General features: G+C 27.3%; 1 protein-coding gene across 1 annotated transcript in view; it reads left to right on the top strand.

Annotated features, from left to right (window-relative positions):
- LOC134829117 (uncharacterized) overlaps positions 1 to 14171 on the top strand; it is a 45480-nt gene that overhangs the window by 10195 nt on the left and 21114 nt on the right. Inside the window, exons 3-13 of the mRNA XM_063842113.1 lie at positions 3606 to 3704; positions 4067 to 4110; positions 7778 to 7847; positions 7907 to 7933; positions 8014 to 8031; positions 8088 to 8119; positions 8179 to 8343; positions 8395 to 8512; positions 9183 to 9428; positions 9486 to 9614; positions 9671 to 9744. Of these exons, the coding sequence (XP_063698183.1) occupies positions 3606 to 3704; positions 4067 to 4110; positions 7778 to 7847; positions 7907 to 7933; positions 8014 to 8031; positions 8088 to 8119; positions 8179 to 8343; positions 8395 to 8512; positions 9183 to 9428; positions 9486 to 9614; positions 9671 to 9744 (1022 nt within the window). The remainder of the gene's footprint in view (positions 1 to 3605; positions 3705 to 4066; positions 4111 to 7777; positions 7848 to 7906; positions 7934 to 8013; positions 8032 to 8087; positions 8120 to 8178; positions 8344 to 8394; positions 8513 to 9182; positions 9429 to 9485; positions 9615 to 9670; positions 9745 to 14171) is intronic.

Raw genomic sequence — 14171 nt, 5'->3', positions numbered from 1 at the left:
GCCTGCCTAAAATTTCTCATAAAAAATTTTTAAACCTGTTGTTTTTGTGTTTATTTTGCTTTGAGTGAAGAGCTTGCACGAAATTGTTCGTTTGATTTTTCATTCAACAACTTTTTGCTGGGATTAATCGCTTTTTCCCCTGCACATGTCCCGATTGCGTGTCAGACGACGCAAGGAATGCATGTTCAATATTTTTTTGTTTGTTTGTAGTTTTTTGTTGTTGTTTATGAATACAGCATTAAAACCATTAAAGTACTCCCAATTGCTAACTGCTTGAATGATGCAAATATATCATCGCTTTTTTGTTTTGTTTTTTTTTTCATATTTATAAAAAAAATAAATATTTTTTATTCTGAATGGATTTCAATTTAGTGCAGTTTTCATTGATATTCCAACAGCACGATTTCAATTCGGGTAATTACAGAGATGTGAAAAAAAATGTTTGACTTGAACCACTCGATAAATATCGCAACCTCAGTAGACCAATAAAAATCCACAAAAATTGTTCATAATAATAAAAGTTGATGATTCATGTAGGAACAAAAAATATCATAAATGCGGATAAATAAATTGAAGTGCATGAAAAAGTTTTTTTAAACAATTTTTTCAATTGAAAATCTTTCACCAACCATGGCAAACACGAAAAAAGTGCACGAATTTTCTTTTATAAGAAAAAGTTGAAAAAAAAAATCAATTGTGAAAGTTAGTTCCTACTTGTGGAATAGTGAATTTGAAAGTGAGAGAGAAAAGAGGATCAACAGGATGAACAATGAGTTTAAACAATATTTGATGATAATCATAAATTTATACAGCAAAGATTTTGAGATGAAAAAAGTTTTTAAGTTTATTGTTAAAAGTGAAGTTTAAGTGAAAAAAAGTAATTTTGGACAATAATTAATTCTTAAAAAGAAAATTTAAGAAAAAACTTTTTTTAAAATCTAAGTGAACTCCTGATTTTCAATGAAAGACATTCGTTATGAAACAAAAACCCAAAGGACCATGATCCTCTAAAGAAATGAACAAGAAAAAGTTTAAACTTTAAAACGGAAAAAAATACGTGACTTAACTGAAAATTAATTTAAATCAAACTTTTAAACTAGATTATTAAATATGAAAATAAACGTGATGCAACTCAACTCTATCTATACCAAGCGCTATCATGATGCAGTCAAAACTGATTTAAAACTTTGTTATTCTTCCCAAATTAGGGACATTTAAACTTTAATTAAGTTTCCTTCAAAAAAAGAAACGAAATCCAAAGTCGTCACGGTTTCGGTTGTTTTTTCCTTTCTTCTCACTATAATAATGTTATCATCAATTGTCACACGTTGTTAAAAAGTTTGCCTCGTTAAAAGCTCCTTAAATTCATTTCCGTGTTGCATAATTTTCACATCTTTACATGATGCTTACAAACACAACGAAAGGCGCGAAAATTTGAGAAGAACAAATTACATTAAAATTTACCTTGTTAGAGTTCGCAGAACAAAGAACAGACTTCTCTTTTTTTCGTTTCGCCGAAATAACCTTTTAATTTCAAAATTCAATTAACAAAGTGTCGTCTTATGATTTATTATAATTATTTGTTATGTGTGCTTCAGTATGGCAGGCAGATAAACACACAGAAGAACATTCTACAAAGAAAAGAGAAAAAATGAGGAAGAAAACAAAATGAAAATAATATAAATGAAAACAGAAGTGAGACAGACAAAAATATTGTTGCAGAAGACAAACAAACATACAAATAGAGAAACACGAAAAATGTTTCATTTGGAATTTACAAGTTTCGTTTAATTTTGTTGGTGTTTTCTTGGGATTTTCTTTAAATAGAAAGGAAGTATATACGAAGCTATGGACATTTTTCTTAAGTTTCCATAAACTCGGAATTAAATACAAATGGAATTTAAGATTACTTGTGAGGGTGAAGTTTGCACTTTAATTACTGAAAATTAAACTTTTTAAAAGAAAATCTAAAATGAAGCATAAAATACGGTAAATATATTATTTTAAATTTAATTTTGATAAAAATTATTAAATTTGAATTAAATATTAATTTACAAGTTTATAATTTTTTAGAGAGTGAAAAAGTTGTTTCATTAAAGAAATTTCATATATTCAAGAAAAAAACAAGGAAGTCTTTCTTATATTTAGGAAAAATTGTTTTGATGTGAAAATAAGTTCTAAAAAATTAACAATTTTGAACGCCAAAAATAAATGGGCATCAAAAACAAGTTTAACCATATGAAAACAATTTATCAAGTACAGTCAACGATGAGGCTATCAGAAATACCTTCGCTACAAAAAATCATAACCATTTGTAATAAAGGCTACTTAAAATTTTTGGATACAGAACATTTGAGCCCATAAACAAAAGAAGTTATTTGGAGACATCGAAAAGATTATTGTCAATGGCAAACGGCATAGAATCTCTATTTAAGTATCCGAAGGGAGCGACTTGTGATGGTTAAGCATTTGAAAGACAGTGCAATGAGTTATTTGATGCCTTGTCGCTTTAGTACTGAGAAGTCAAGTTAAAAACTCCTTTTCTTATTTAAAGTTTTTGGTTTGAAATTTTTATAAAGTCTATTCATTACCTTAATATAATTTTTTTTACAAGACAAAGTATGGATTCGATCTGAGAAACGAAATTTTAGCATCAGATTTTTTTATGACTTAAAACTTACAACTCAGATTTAAAACCGAAGTTTAAGGAAACAAAATATTGCTATACGAATTTTTTAAAAAAAATATTTCTTATCGAAAAAATTTTTTATAACTTTTTATACCTAATGTCGTTGAATCAGTGCAAACTTCACAACCATTGCTTATCAATTTTCGTTGAAAAAAAATGTTTCATCATCATCTAATCGACCATTTATGATTGTCTTGATCCCTTAATTTAAATTTAATTTTTCGCCTTTATCCCTCAATTTGACAATTTTCGCTGATTTAGCAACTCATTCAATAATGATTAGCTTCTTCTTCTTCATTTCTTTTATTTTCTTTTCTTTCGCGTTATTTTTTTTGTTTCGTGTCTAAAAAGACCCTTACATTAGTTTTTATGTTGAACAAAAAAAACCCACAAAAATAAATAAACAAAAAAAAAACGGAAAAAAATTTGTTAACGAAAGGTGATGATGTGGCTTGTTTGATTGAGAAAAAAATTTCTTAAAAAAGGCATCATTAAGTTTTTTCTTTGGGCTTGCATCAAGAAAAAAATTTAGAAAAAAAAACTCAGAAGTGTCAGAAAGATTTTGACGTTGCAATGATGAGAAGTGAAAACGAACAGAATTAGATGAAAATGATAATCATCATAATATAATTAGCATTGTTTTGTGCTTTTTTTATTATTACATTATGCCATTATTTGTTTGTGTATCACCTTTCCAAGCTATGTCATTGTCCATTGCTCACTTTGATATAGATAGCTCTTCTCATTTTTCTTTGCTTCATTTTTTTGCCTTTTGTACATTCATTTTTTATTTAATTCTCCTCTTAAAGAACATAATGACGGTAATATTTTCCTCATTTATTTCTCACTTTTCTCATTTCATCTTTTTTTACATGATGCTCACAACAACGTGATTAAAAAAAATATCAATGTACAGATCCCGAGGTAGAATTTTTTAATCCGAAATTAAGACACGAACTGGAGAAGAAGGATGCAGAAATAATGGCAAAAACTAAATTAAAAGGAGCAGCACCCGGTAAGTTGGATGAGAGAAAAACGAAAGCGAAGGTTGTGTTTGTGGGATTAATTTAATTGCCTTATCTGAATTTTATTATCATTTTTCTGCTCTATCGTGTCGTTCAAAGCAACGCCGCGGCCCCGTTTGTTTTAATAACATAATATAAATATCACCTCTTGCCTAATGAAAGAAAATATTGAAACAAATTAGCTTGATTAAATGTTTCTTTATTGCCTTCGTTCATTTTTTTCTCACATTTTATTTCAACATGAATTCTGTGATGATGAAACGAGACGAGATGGGGTTGCTTTGTGCGATAAAATTTTAATATACATGTAAAATATTTATTTTAATCACATTACACGCCGCGATGCTCTCAGGCGGAGATCAATGGGTATGGCTGACAAGTTACTCCCGCATACCGGTAAGTATCAAACGAACAAGTTAAGAACTCTTTTTTTTATCGCATGTGACGAAGTCGTTCATGTTGCGAATGATAAATTTCTTGAGAAAGAAGAGACAGAGAACATTTTCTCGACACGTATTGGGATAATCTCATAAAAGAAGGTAACACATGATGATTTGAATTCATGAGATTTTTGTTTGTTTTGCAATAAATCGTTGGGTTTGGGGGGAAAGTCTGCAGTTTTGAGATCAATAAAAGGCCCATTTGAGTATGTGTCTCTTGTGAAGAAAAGGAAAAGTTCTTGAGATATTCATAAATTTATGTGTGTGGTCGTTAAAAACAATAAATTCAGAGACAAAACATAAAAAAAGCATTTATGGCAGACAGTTAAAGATCTCCATGGGGATTACATACTGAGACATTCAGATATATTTTTTGTTTGATTTTCGGGGAAAAATAGATTGAAATAGAAGATGGATTTCAATAACTTAAATAAAACTTTGGATTTGTAAGAAAAATTGATCAAATTTGTTTTTTAAAGTTTTTTTTTATAAATCTAAGAAAAAAAATAATTTGAAATTTAATTATTTTTTTTTTTCTTGAAAATTTGAGATAAAAGCTAAGAGAATTTTTTTTTTTGAGAATTTTGTTTACAAAATAATTTTTTTCTTTAATTTATTTTTTTAAACTAAAAAACTTATTTAAAAAAAATGTTTTTCACATTAGATTTTATTTAATTATTTTTAGTAAATTTAATTTTTTGGTCAAAGTTAGTTAAAAAATTAATTCATGACTAAAAATTAATTTTATTTAAATTATTTTATTCATTAATTTTACGAAATAAAATTTATTTAAAATAAAAAATTAAACTTTGAAATTTTTTTAATTTGTTAATTTTTATTTATTTAAAAAAATATTTTTTTTATTTATAAATTTTATAAAATGAAATTTAATTATTTAAAATTTTAGAAAATGAAAAGTTTGTAAATTAAATTTTAAACTTTGTTTTTTTTTTTTTTTTAAATTATTCTAATTAAAAAACAATATTTTAGTTTTTAAATTTTAGGAAAAAAAAATTATTTTAAAAAATAAAAAAATTTGTATTAATTTTTTGATAATTTTTTTATTTTTAATAATTTTATTAATTTTTTATTAGAAATTAAAATTTGTAAATTTAATATTTTTTTATTCAATTTTCTTATCTTATTATTTCTGAAAGAAAAATTTAAGAAAATATTTTTTTTATTTTTTTAAAATTATAATTTAAAAAGCTTTGAATAAAAAAAAAATTTTTTTTGGAAAGAAACTTGAAATCTACCCTTTTTAAGGATATCAGCAAAAGAAATATTTTTCGTTTTATAGAAATGTGTTGAAAATTCACAATCAGCATCATTTTCCGTGAACAAAACACGCACGCACGCACTTTTCAAAACAAAAAAAAAATATTTTACATTCGCACCTTCGTCGCTTTGAACAAGACAAAGATATAAATCATAGAAAGCCCAAGTCCCCAAAGATATTTTCCAAATATGTCACCGACACGTTCTCCTCGTGCATGAAAAACTACTTTTGTGTAAACTTCAAAATTCCACTCTTTGAAATAAACTCAAATCTCGTCCAGGTAAACATAAAATTGCGACGGCATATCATCATTTTCCCGAGTTGATGAGTAGCAGCTCTTATCAAGATAATTCATCAACTTACGGTTGGTGCTTCACATATCAAAAACCGTAACACTGGAAATATTTTGTTCATTGCCTTGTTTTAGCCCGTAAAATAATTATTAAAAGTTTAGACACAGAAAATTCGTGTAAATATTTGTCGATGCAGTTTTAGGGACGGAATATTTGCACAAAAATTATTCATATCACTTCAGGATTTGACTTTGATGAATTTTCGATCTCATCATGGCAGCAAATTCCATTTTGATAGAGACCAAGTTTTTATCGGGAATTGTCAGTCGAGTAATTTTAAAGCTGTGGGTTTCAATTTTTCATTACTTTTGACTTATTTGCACTCCCTTTACTTGCTCCGTTTACTGCGATGAGCAATTTTAGAAAACACTTGAATAATTTTTGCAAAACAATAAATGCGAATGGAAGCGGATGAAGATAAGCCAGATATTACAAAATGCGAAAATTGCTGTGTGTGAAAAGGAAAAAAATGAGGAAAAAAGTTACCTGTCGCTTTAAATTGGTTTGTTGATTTAAGGGGGCAAACACACACACAAAATTATTATATCTTTCATTTTTCATGTGTGTTTGTGTGTGTGTAAAAATATGAAGAAATACAAACAATTTTGAAGATGAAACGATCTGAAGAAACGACAATAAAAGACATTCAAGCAGCGCAAAAAAAAAATTTTGTTAGGGAAAAAATTTTGAGCGCATTTTTGATGAAATATTTTTTTATTTTAAATTATTTTTGACTTTTGGTTTAATTTTTTTCTAATTTTTTAAAAGTTTAATTTATGTTTTTAATTAATTTAGTTAAAAATATTAATTTTTAATTTAATTTAATTTAATTATTTTAATTTAAAATAAATTTTAATTTTTTTCATACTAAATTAATTTAAAAATATTTTTTTTAAGCTTTAATATTTTTTTTTAAATTTATTTTTTTTTTTAATTTATTTATTTAAAATTTAAATTGTTTAATATTTTTTTTTATTTTTAAACAATTTAATAATTTTTTATAATTTAATTTTATATAAAGGTATTCAATTTTATTTATTTTTTTTAAATTAAATATTTTTTTTAATGAAATTTTTTAATTTAATTTAATGAAAAATGTTTATTACTTCGCAAAAATTTAATTATTTTTGATTCTTCAATATTTTAATTTAATTTTTTAACAACTTTATTTTAAATTAAAATTTTTCTCATATTTAATTTTATTAAAGAAATATTTGTTTTATTTAACACAAATTTATTATTTTTTAAAAATTTAATTAATTTTTTTCAAAAATTTCTAAAAATTTTTTTTAAATTTAATTTTTAAAATAATTTAAATCCTTCAAAAAAATTATTTTTAATTTAAATTATTTTTTTTATTATTTTTAAACAATTTAATTTTTATTAAATATAATTTATTTAAAATTTATTTAAATTTAAAATTAATTATTTATATTTATTTTTTAATATTAAAAAAAAAATAAATTTAATTATTGAAATTTTTTTTTAAATTTAAATTTTTTATTTCTTTTCAAATTTTATGTAATTTAATTTATTTCGAATTTTTTTTTTTCAATTTAACTGACAGACATATGATTCATTTTATTTTTTAAAGAATGCCCTTCAAAAATTAAACCATCATGTAAAAATATGAAAAAGTGGGGTTTCAACGTAAAAATGTCTCTCTTGCTCTTCTTTCTAAGAAAAAAAAAGAAAACTGTAAATAAGACATACAAAAAAAGATACCTTCACGCGAAATTTAATGACTTTGCTTTTATGTCGCAATTCGTTCATTCAAGTGTGAAACATAATTCGAGTTCCGTTTCATTTTTTTTTATTTTCACTTTTTTTCATAAATGATAAATTGATTGCTCGCGCTCATTTTTTTTTTTTGTTTTTTGATCTCAAATTATTTATGAACGCGCTCCTTTTGCATGACTGAAATTGCAATATCATCGGCAATAATAAAAAAAAATAATTCTTTGACAAAAAAAAAAATTTTTTTTTGACAGTCACAAGCGATCGCAGGCTTTTGTCGTGCTACAAAGGAGCATTGTCCGCCGGGACCTCCGGGTGTTCCAGGTGAGTGAAAATTCAATCAATTTCAATTTTTTATTACGTAATTTTTTTGATGTTCACAGGAGTTCCGGGCGCTAAAGGAAATCGAGGTAATTGAAGAAAAATTCTCTGAAGATTTTTCGTGATTAATTTTTTTTTATCTTTTTTTGACACGTTTTTTTGGATTTAGGTGACATCGGTATGCCAGGTAATTTTTGTTTCGATTTATTTTTAGGATTTTTTTAACGTTTTTGTGAATTTTAGGTCCCCCCGGAATGGATGGAAGAGAAGGCAGAGTGAGTAAAAATGAAAAATTTCATAAATCATAATTTTTTATTGACAAAAAAATTTTTAGATGGGCCCTCGAGGACCTAAAGGAGAACGAGGATTGCCCGGAATGAAAGGTTTAGATGGAAGAGATGGCATTCCAGGAGAACCTGGATTAGATGGCGTACCTGGAAGAGCAGGAGTTGCTGGATTAGAAGGACCTGAGGGAAAAATGGGACCTCGAGGACCAAAAGTAAGTTGAAAATTTGATTTAAAAATTATTTTTTTAATGAAAAATTTTAAGGGCGAACGAGGACAACAAGGAGAACCTGGATTAACAGGACCTGTAGGTCCTCCGGGTCCTCAAGGAGAACAAGGCATTCGTGGTTTGACGGGACCTCGAGGAAGATCAGGAAAACCAGGTAAGAAAAATTTTTTAAAATTGAAAAAAAAAAATCAAAAATTATGAAAAATGCTTCAAAAATTTATGAAAAATCAATCAATAAATTATTAAAAAAAATAAATTCATTAAAAAAGATAAAAAATATTTATTAATTTTAATAAAAAATAAAATTATTTTTCAAAAATTTTTTCATCAATTTCGGAATTTATTTTAATAACTAAATTTTTAATTTTTTTTTCAAATTTTTTTTATTAATTTTTTTTTTCAAAAGTTTTTAATATTTTTTAAATCATTTAATGATATAAAAATTAAAAACTTCTGAAAAAGTATTTAAAAAAAATTTGAAAAATTTGAAAAAAAATAAATTTAAAAATTCATATAAAAATTATATTAAAAAATAGAAAAAAATTTTTTAAATTTTTTTAAAAATTTTTTTTTAATATTTATTTTTCAAATTTTTTTTTATTTTTGATTTTTTTTTATTTAAAGAATAATTTTTTTAAAAAATAAATTAAATTAAAATTATATTTATATAAATTTTATTTTAATTTTTTTTTAAATTAAAATTAATAATAATTTCAAAAAATTTTCAAAAAAAAAAAAAAAATTTAAAAAATTTTTGAAAAGAATCAAAATATTTTTTAAACAAAATTTATAAAAAAAAAACTAATTCAAAATAATTTTCACAGGCATCGATGGAACGCCCGGCACTCCCGGAATAAACGCATGGAAGATAAAAGTCAACGGAACATTCAGCAGTGACTTACTCGTGCCGCCATCGATCATCGGAGCTGACAGTACCCAAACCTCACGTCCCATCATTATCTACGAAAACGAACATTTGCGTCTCAGATGCGCTGCCACAGGAACTCCCAAACCCGAAATCGAATGGCGACGCGAAGATGGACATACAATCAACACCGGATCATGGGAAGGTAAATTGAAATCAAATGAAGCGACGCGAAAAAAAAAATTGACAAATTGATTTCTAGCCTCATCAATGTCGGGACACACGCTGAACATCACTCACATTAATCGCGAACACATGGGAGCATATCGATGCATGGCTGACAACGGCATTCCTCCGCAAGCCAATCAAACGTTCTACGTTGAAGTTCATTGTAAGTACAGATTTTTTGTCATTTTTTTAATTTATTGACTTTTATTTGTGTTTCAGTTGCACCCATGATTGTCATTACAAATTCAATGATTTATGCAGCAAATGGGACAGTTGCAAGTTTGGAGTGCAAGGTAAGTGCAATTTTTGGCATGAAATTATTTTTTTTTCTCTCTACTGACAGACTGCCAAAAGAAAAAGACAAATTAAAATGCGAATCATTTGTTGAGCAACAAAAACAGAGAAAAACTTCTCTCTCTGACAACGACAAAAATACAATTAAAATGGAAATACAATGTTTGTTAAAGTTGATACAAAACCAATAATCCTCGTTTTTCTGCTCTGAATCATATTATGTTGCAAAGTTATTCAAAACACTTCTCTGCTGTGGCAGAAAAAAGTTGTCTCCTAAATATTTCACAAGTTTGGTGCGCTCAACGAGAGATGCAAACAAGATACTTTTTTTTTTGTTTGGATTTAGTAAGCAAAGAAAAACGACAAACAAGGTTTTCCTCAAGTTTTAAGGAAGAGAACAAACATACTTCGTCTTGTGCTTATTTCGAGAGAGACAAGACACCTTTTCTTATTAGAAGGACGACAACCTGCCACAAAAAATGCATCAGAAAAAAATAAACATTTGACTTGAGGGACTTTTTTGTAGAGATTTGAGTATCACGAAAGCGCTTTATGACTCTTGAGTTTCAAACAACTTTATGGAAGTTAAGTTACAGAAAAAAAAATGGAAACTTGAGTTTTCTTAAAGCAGATTCAATGATATGCTTCGATTTTTAGGTTAGGTTTGAAGATCCATCATGGCGGTTCAAAGATCTCTTGTCGGTTCTTATTGTTCAGAGATTCAATGTCGAGCTTCTTTTGAGATGAGAGAAGTTTGAACTTCTCGAACCATTTGAAAAAGAAAAGTTCAAACTTCTCTCATCTAAAAAGAAGCTTAACATTGAATCTAAAGTTTAAAGATATAAATTGACAAAAGATCTTTGAGCCGCCATGATGGATCTTCAGATCTAACCTAACCTAAAAATCGAAGTATATCGTTTAATCTCATCTCCTTTAAGAACATTTGTCAAGTTTTCGATTTTTTTCTGTAACGCAACTTCCATAAAGTTGTTTGAATCTTAAAAGTCATAAAGCGCTCTCCTGAAACTTCTCAAATATCTACAAAAGTTCCTTTAGTAAAATGTTCGAACTTAATAGTTCAATATTGAGTCTAAAGCTCAAAGATAAGAACCGATCCTCTTCAGATATGGAAATTTGAAATATTCATATATCTGAATACAGAATATTCGATGATTTGTTGTTGTTGTATTTCTTTCCATCATTTACGATGATATTGCGACGGTTTTTTGGCTAGTTCGTTTAATATCACTTTTTCAAATTCTTATTTCGTTTATCACATATTGCTTTGCCTTAACTTTAAAAATCACCAAACTATGATTTGAGGTTAGGTTTGTCAAAAAGTAAGAGTAATGTTTGTTTTTATAGACATAATGACATTTCTTTTAATTTCACCTACTGACTTCAATCCTTCAAAGATAAAAGCTGTAAAGAAAACTTTCAATCAGATTAGTTCATTTTCAAATCTCAGACAGACATTTAAAATAAAAAACTTACCATTTCACTATCGTAACGCCCTTAAAACAGATTATCTTGTCCACGAACAAACTAAAAGAGAACTTCATCATGTGTCTTTTTTTTTCTCGTTGCCTTCAATGGAAACATTTATAAAGAAGATGTTTTAAATCACAATTTAATGTTCCTTTTTGCCCTCAAGTAATTAATTTTACGTATCACAGTATGTTTTTGATAGTTATCTCGAAAGTTGAGCATTATTGCAGCTGTACGAACCACACGTTTTTTTGCGTTGATGTTTGATGCTCTTGTCTGATGTGACAATACTCCGTCGTGTGGTTAGAATACAGAAAAATTAAAATAAAGAAGTTGCAGAAAATGTAAAAAAAGAGTTTTACCTTTATCTTTATATCCGTTCGTTTCATTCATCCGTTTGTTCGTGCTTTTGGTGATGATGATAAAAAGGGGAAACAAAAGATGAATGAACGAATCCAGCATTGAAGTGACCTGGCAACTCCCTCAGCATTGAAATTAGCACAAAAAACATTTTAATGACCGTTTTACGAGCAACTTTACGCCATCAAACGAGAAAAAAGGGTTACTTTTAGTGAATTATAAAATTATTATCGCTTACCATGCGGAATATTTCACAGGAAAAAAAAAGTAATTTAAAGCTTTGTCTTTTTGTGTAATCCTCCTAATGAACTCGAGCGTTGTAAGAGTGTTCCGAAAATGCATTTTACACGCTCAAGTGAACACTTTTGCAATAGTAACAACATTGCAACACAAATTACCTCTCAGCTTCCTGATGTTTCGTATCCATTCAGCAAACCATCGAAGCAAGCAAACTCGGTACATGGAGCAACTCTAATTAAACTGAAATTTTGTTATAATTATCTTTTGGTACTACAAGTCTTTTTCATTCATTTTAGCAGCATGTAAAACGCAGTTGGGATGCCAAATCGACTATTAATGATTAGATAGACAGAACGTGAAACTAATTGAACGTAGAATTTGCTAAGTACTCATTTGCATATTTTGATGATTTCCGTTCAAGTGCACTTCAATTAATTGTTTTCGAATATATTTTATTCAAAGTGACCTTACAATTAGTTGTTGTGCTATATGCTGTGATAGTGAGAGAAAGGGAAGTACCTACAGAGCTACGATGTGAATTGAAGTGTAATTACCATCAATTTTGAACGTTGTAATATTGCAAGTGAATCAATTTTTTTCAAAAGACTTTGTAACGAGTTTAAGTTTAAGTGTGATAAAAGTGATTAATTTGTAAAAATTAATAATTCCAAGAACCTTGGGGTAAGTATTGATGATAAATTTAATTTTGAAGCAAATATTAACAATTTTTATCAGTTTCAATTTTTGGGCAGTTTTGAGTTATAAAATGATTGAAAATTAGAGCCCTCTGACAAATTTTTATCCATTTGGAGCAAGATTTGACAAAAATTGCTTTGACACAGTTTTTGACACAGTTTTTTTGCTCTTGATTTAGTTTTCAAAACAAAACTATGTCAAAGGAAAAAAATTTTTTCAGTTTCAATTTTTTGGCAGTTTTGAGTTATAAAATGATTAAAAATGATAAATTAGAGCCCTCTGACAAATTTTTATCCATTTGGAGCAAGATTTGACAAAAATTGCTTTGACACAGTTTTTGACACAGTTTTTTTGCTCTTGATTTAGTTTTCAAAACAAAACTATGTCAAAGGAAAAAAATTTTTTCAGTTTCAATTTTTTGGCAGTTTTGAGTTATAAAATGATTAAAAATGATAAATTAGAGCCCTCTGACAAATTTTTATCCATTTGGAGCAAGATTTGACAAAAATTGCTTTGACACAGTTTTTGACACAGTTTTTTTGCTCTTGATTTAGTTTTCAAAACAAAACTATGTCAAAGGAAAAAAATTTTTTCAGTTTCAATTTTTTGGCAGTTTTGAGTTATAAAATGATTAAAAATGATAAATTAGAGCCCTCTGACAAATTTTTATCCATTTGGAGCAAGATTTGACAAAAATTGCTTTGACACAGTTTTTGACACAGTTTTTTTGCTCTTGATTTAGTTTTCAAAACAAAACTATGTCAAAGGAAAAAAATTTTTTCAGCTCTTTTTTGGCAGTTTTGAGTTATAAAAACAAAACTATGTCAAAGGAAAAAAATTTTTTTGCAGTTTCAATTTTTTAGCAGTTTTGAGTTATAAAATGATTAAAAATGATAAATTAGAGCCCTCTGACAAATTTTTATCCATTCGGAGCAAGATTTGACAAAAATTGCTTTGACACAGTTTTTGACACAGTTTTTGACACAGTTTTTTTGCTCTTGATTTAGTTTTCAAAACAAAACTATGTCAAAGGAATTTTTTTACAATCGTGAAGAAGCATGCGACATATCTGAAAATTCCTTTAATACCTTACACAAGAAGCAAAAATCTCTTCAGACCATCGACAAATATTCAAAACAATTCACTATTCTATTAAGAAGTGACATAATTCAATGAAATGACAAAAATCTGTGATACAAATGCAATGAATGTGACACAATTTAGAATCAAAATACGATGTTTGGAGCTCACAAAGAACAAAAATCCAATATTAGCAACTCTAACTCGATTTCAATTTTAAACAAAGCTGTCGAACGTCAAAAGATTCAAAATAAATTATCGAAATTCATTACAAGAGCAAACAGCCAGCTTTTCTAAGTTCGTCGAAACCCCAGTTTGATGTAATTAAACTTTGGAAGTTTACTGCTTTTAATTGGATTGCAATTGGATGTTAAGCTACCAACCAATTCAACTGTTAAAAATTCGATTGATTCGGATTACCTTTTATTTATTTTCACTCCGATAAAAGTTTTAACCAAAAAGCACTTCATTCAACAAAGAAACGTCCTTCATCAACATATTTCGCTACAGGCCAGCTCTCGTGAAATTCAATTTGTTTGTTACTGACACTCTGATTAGAATC

This window comes from Culicoides brevitarsis, chromosome 2, assembly GCF_036172545.1.
Source record: "Culicoides brevitarsis isolate CSIRO-B50_1 chromosome 2, AGI_CSIRO_Cbre_v1, whole genome shotgun sequence".
In the NCBI taxonomy this organism is placed as follows: Eukaryota; Metazoa; Arthropoda; class Insecta; order Diptera; family Ceratopogonidae; genus Culicoides; species Culicoides brevitarsis.
This window is presented reverse-complemented; position numbering and strand designations above follow the sequence as displayed.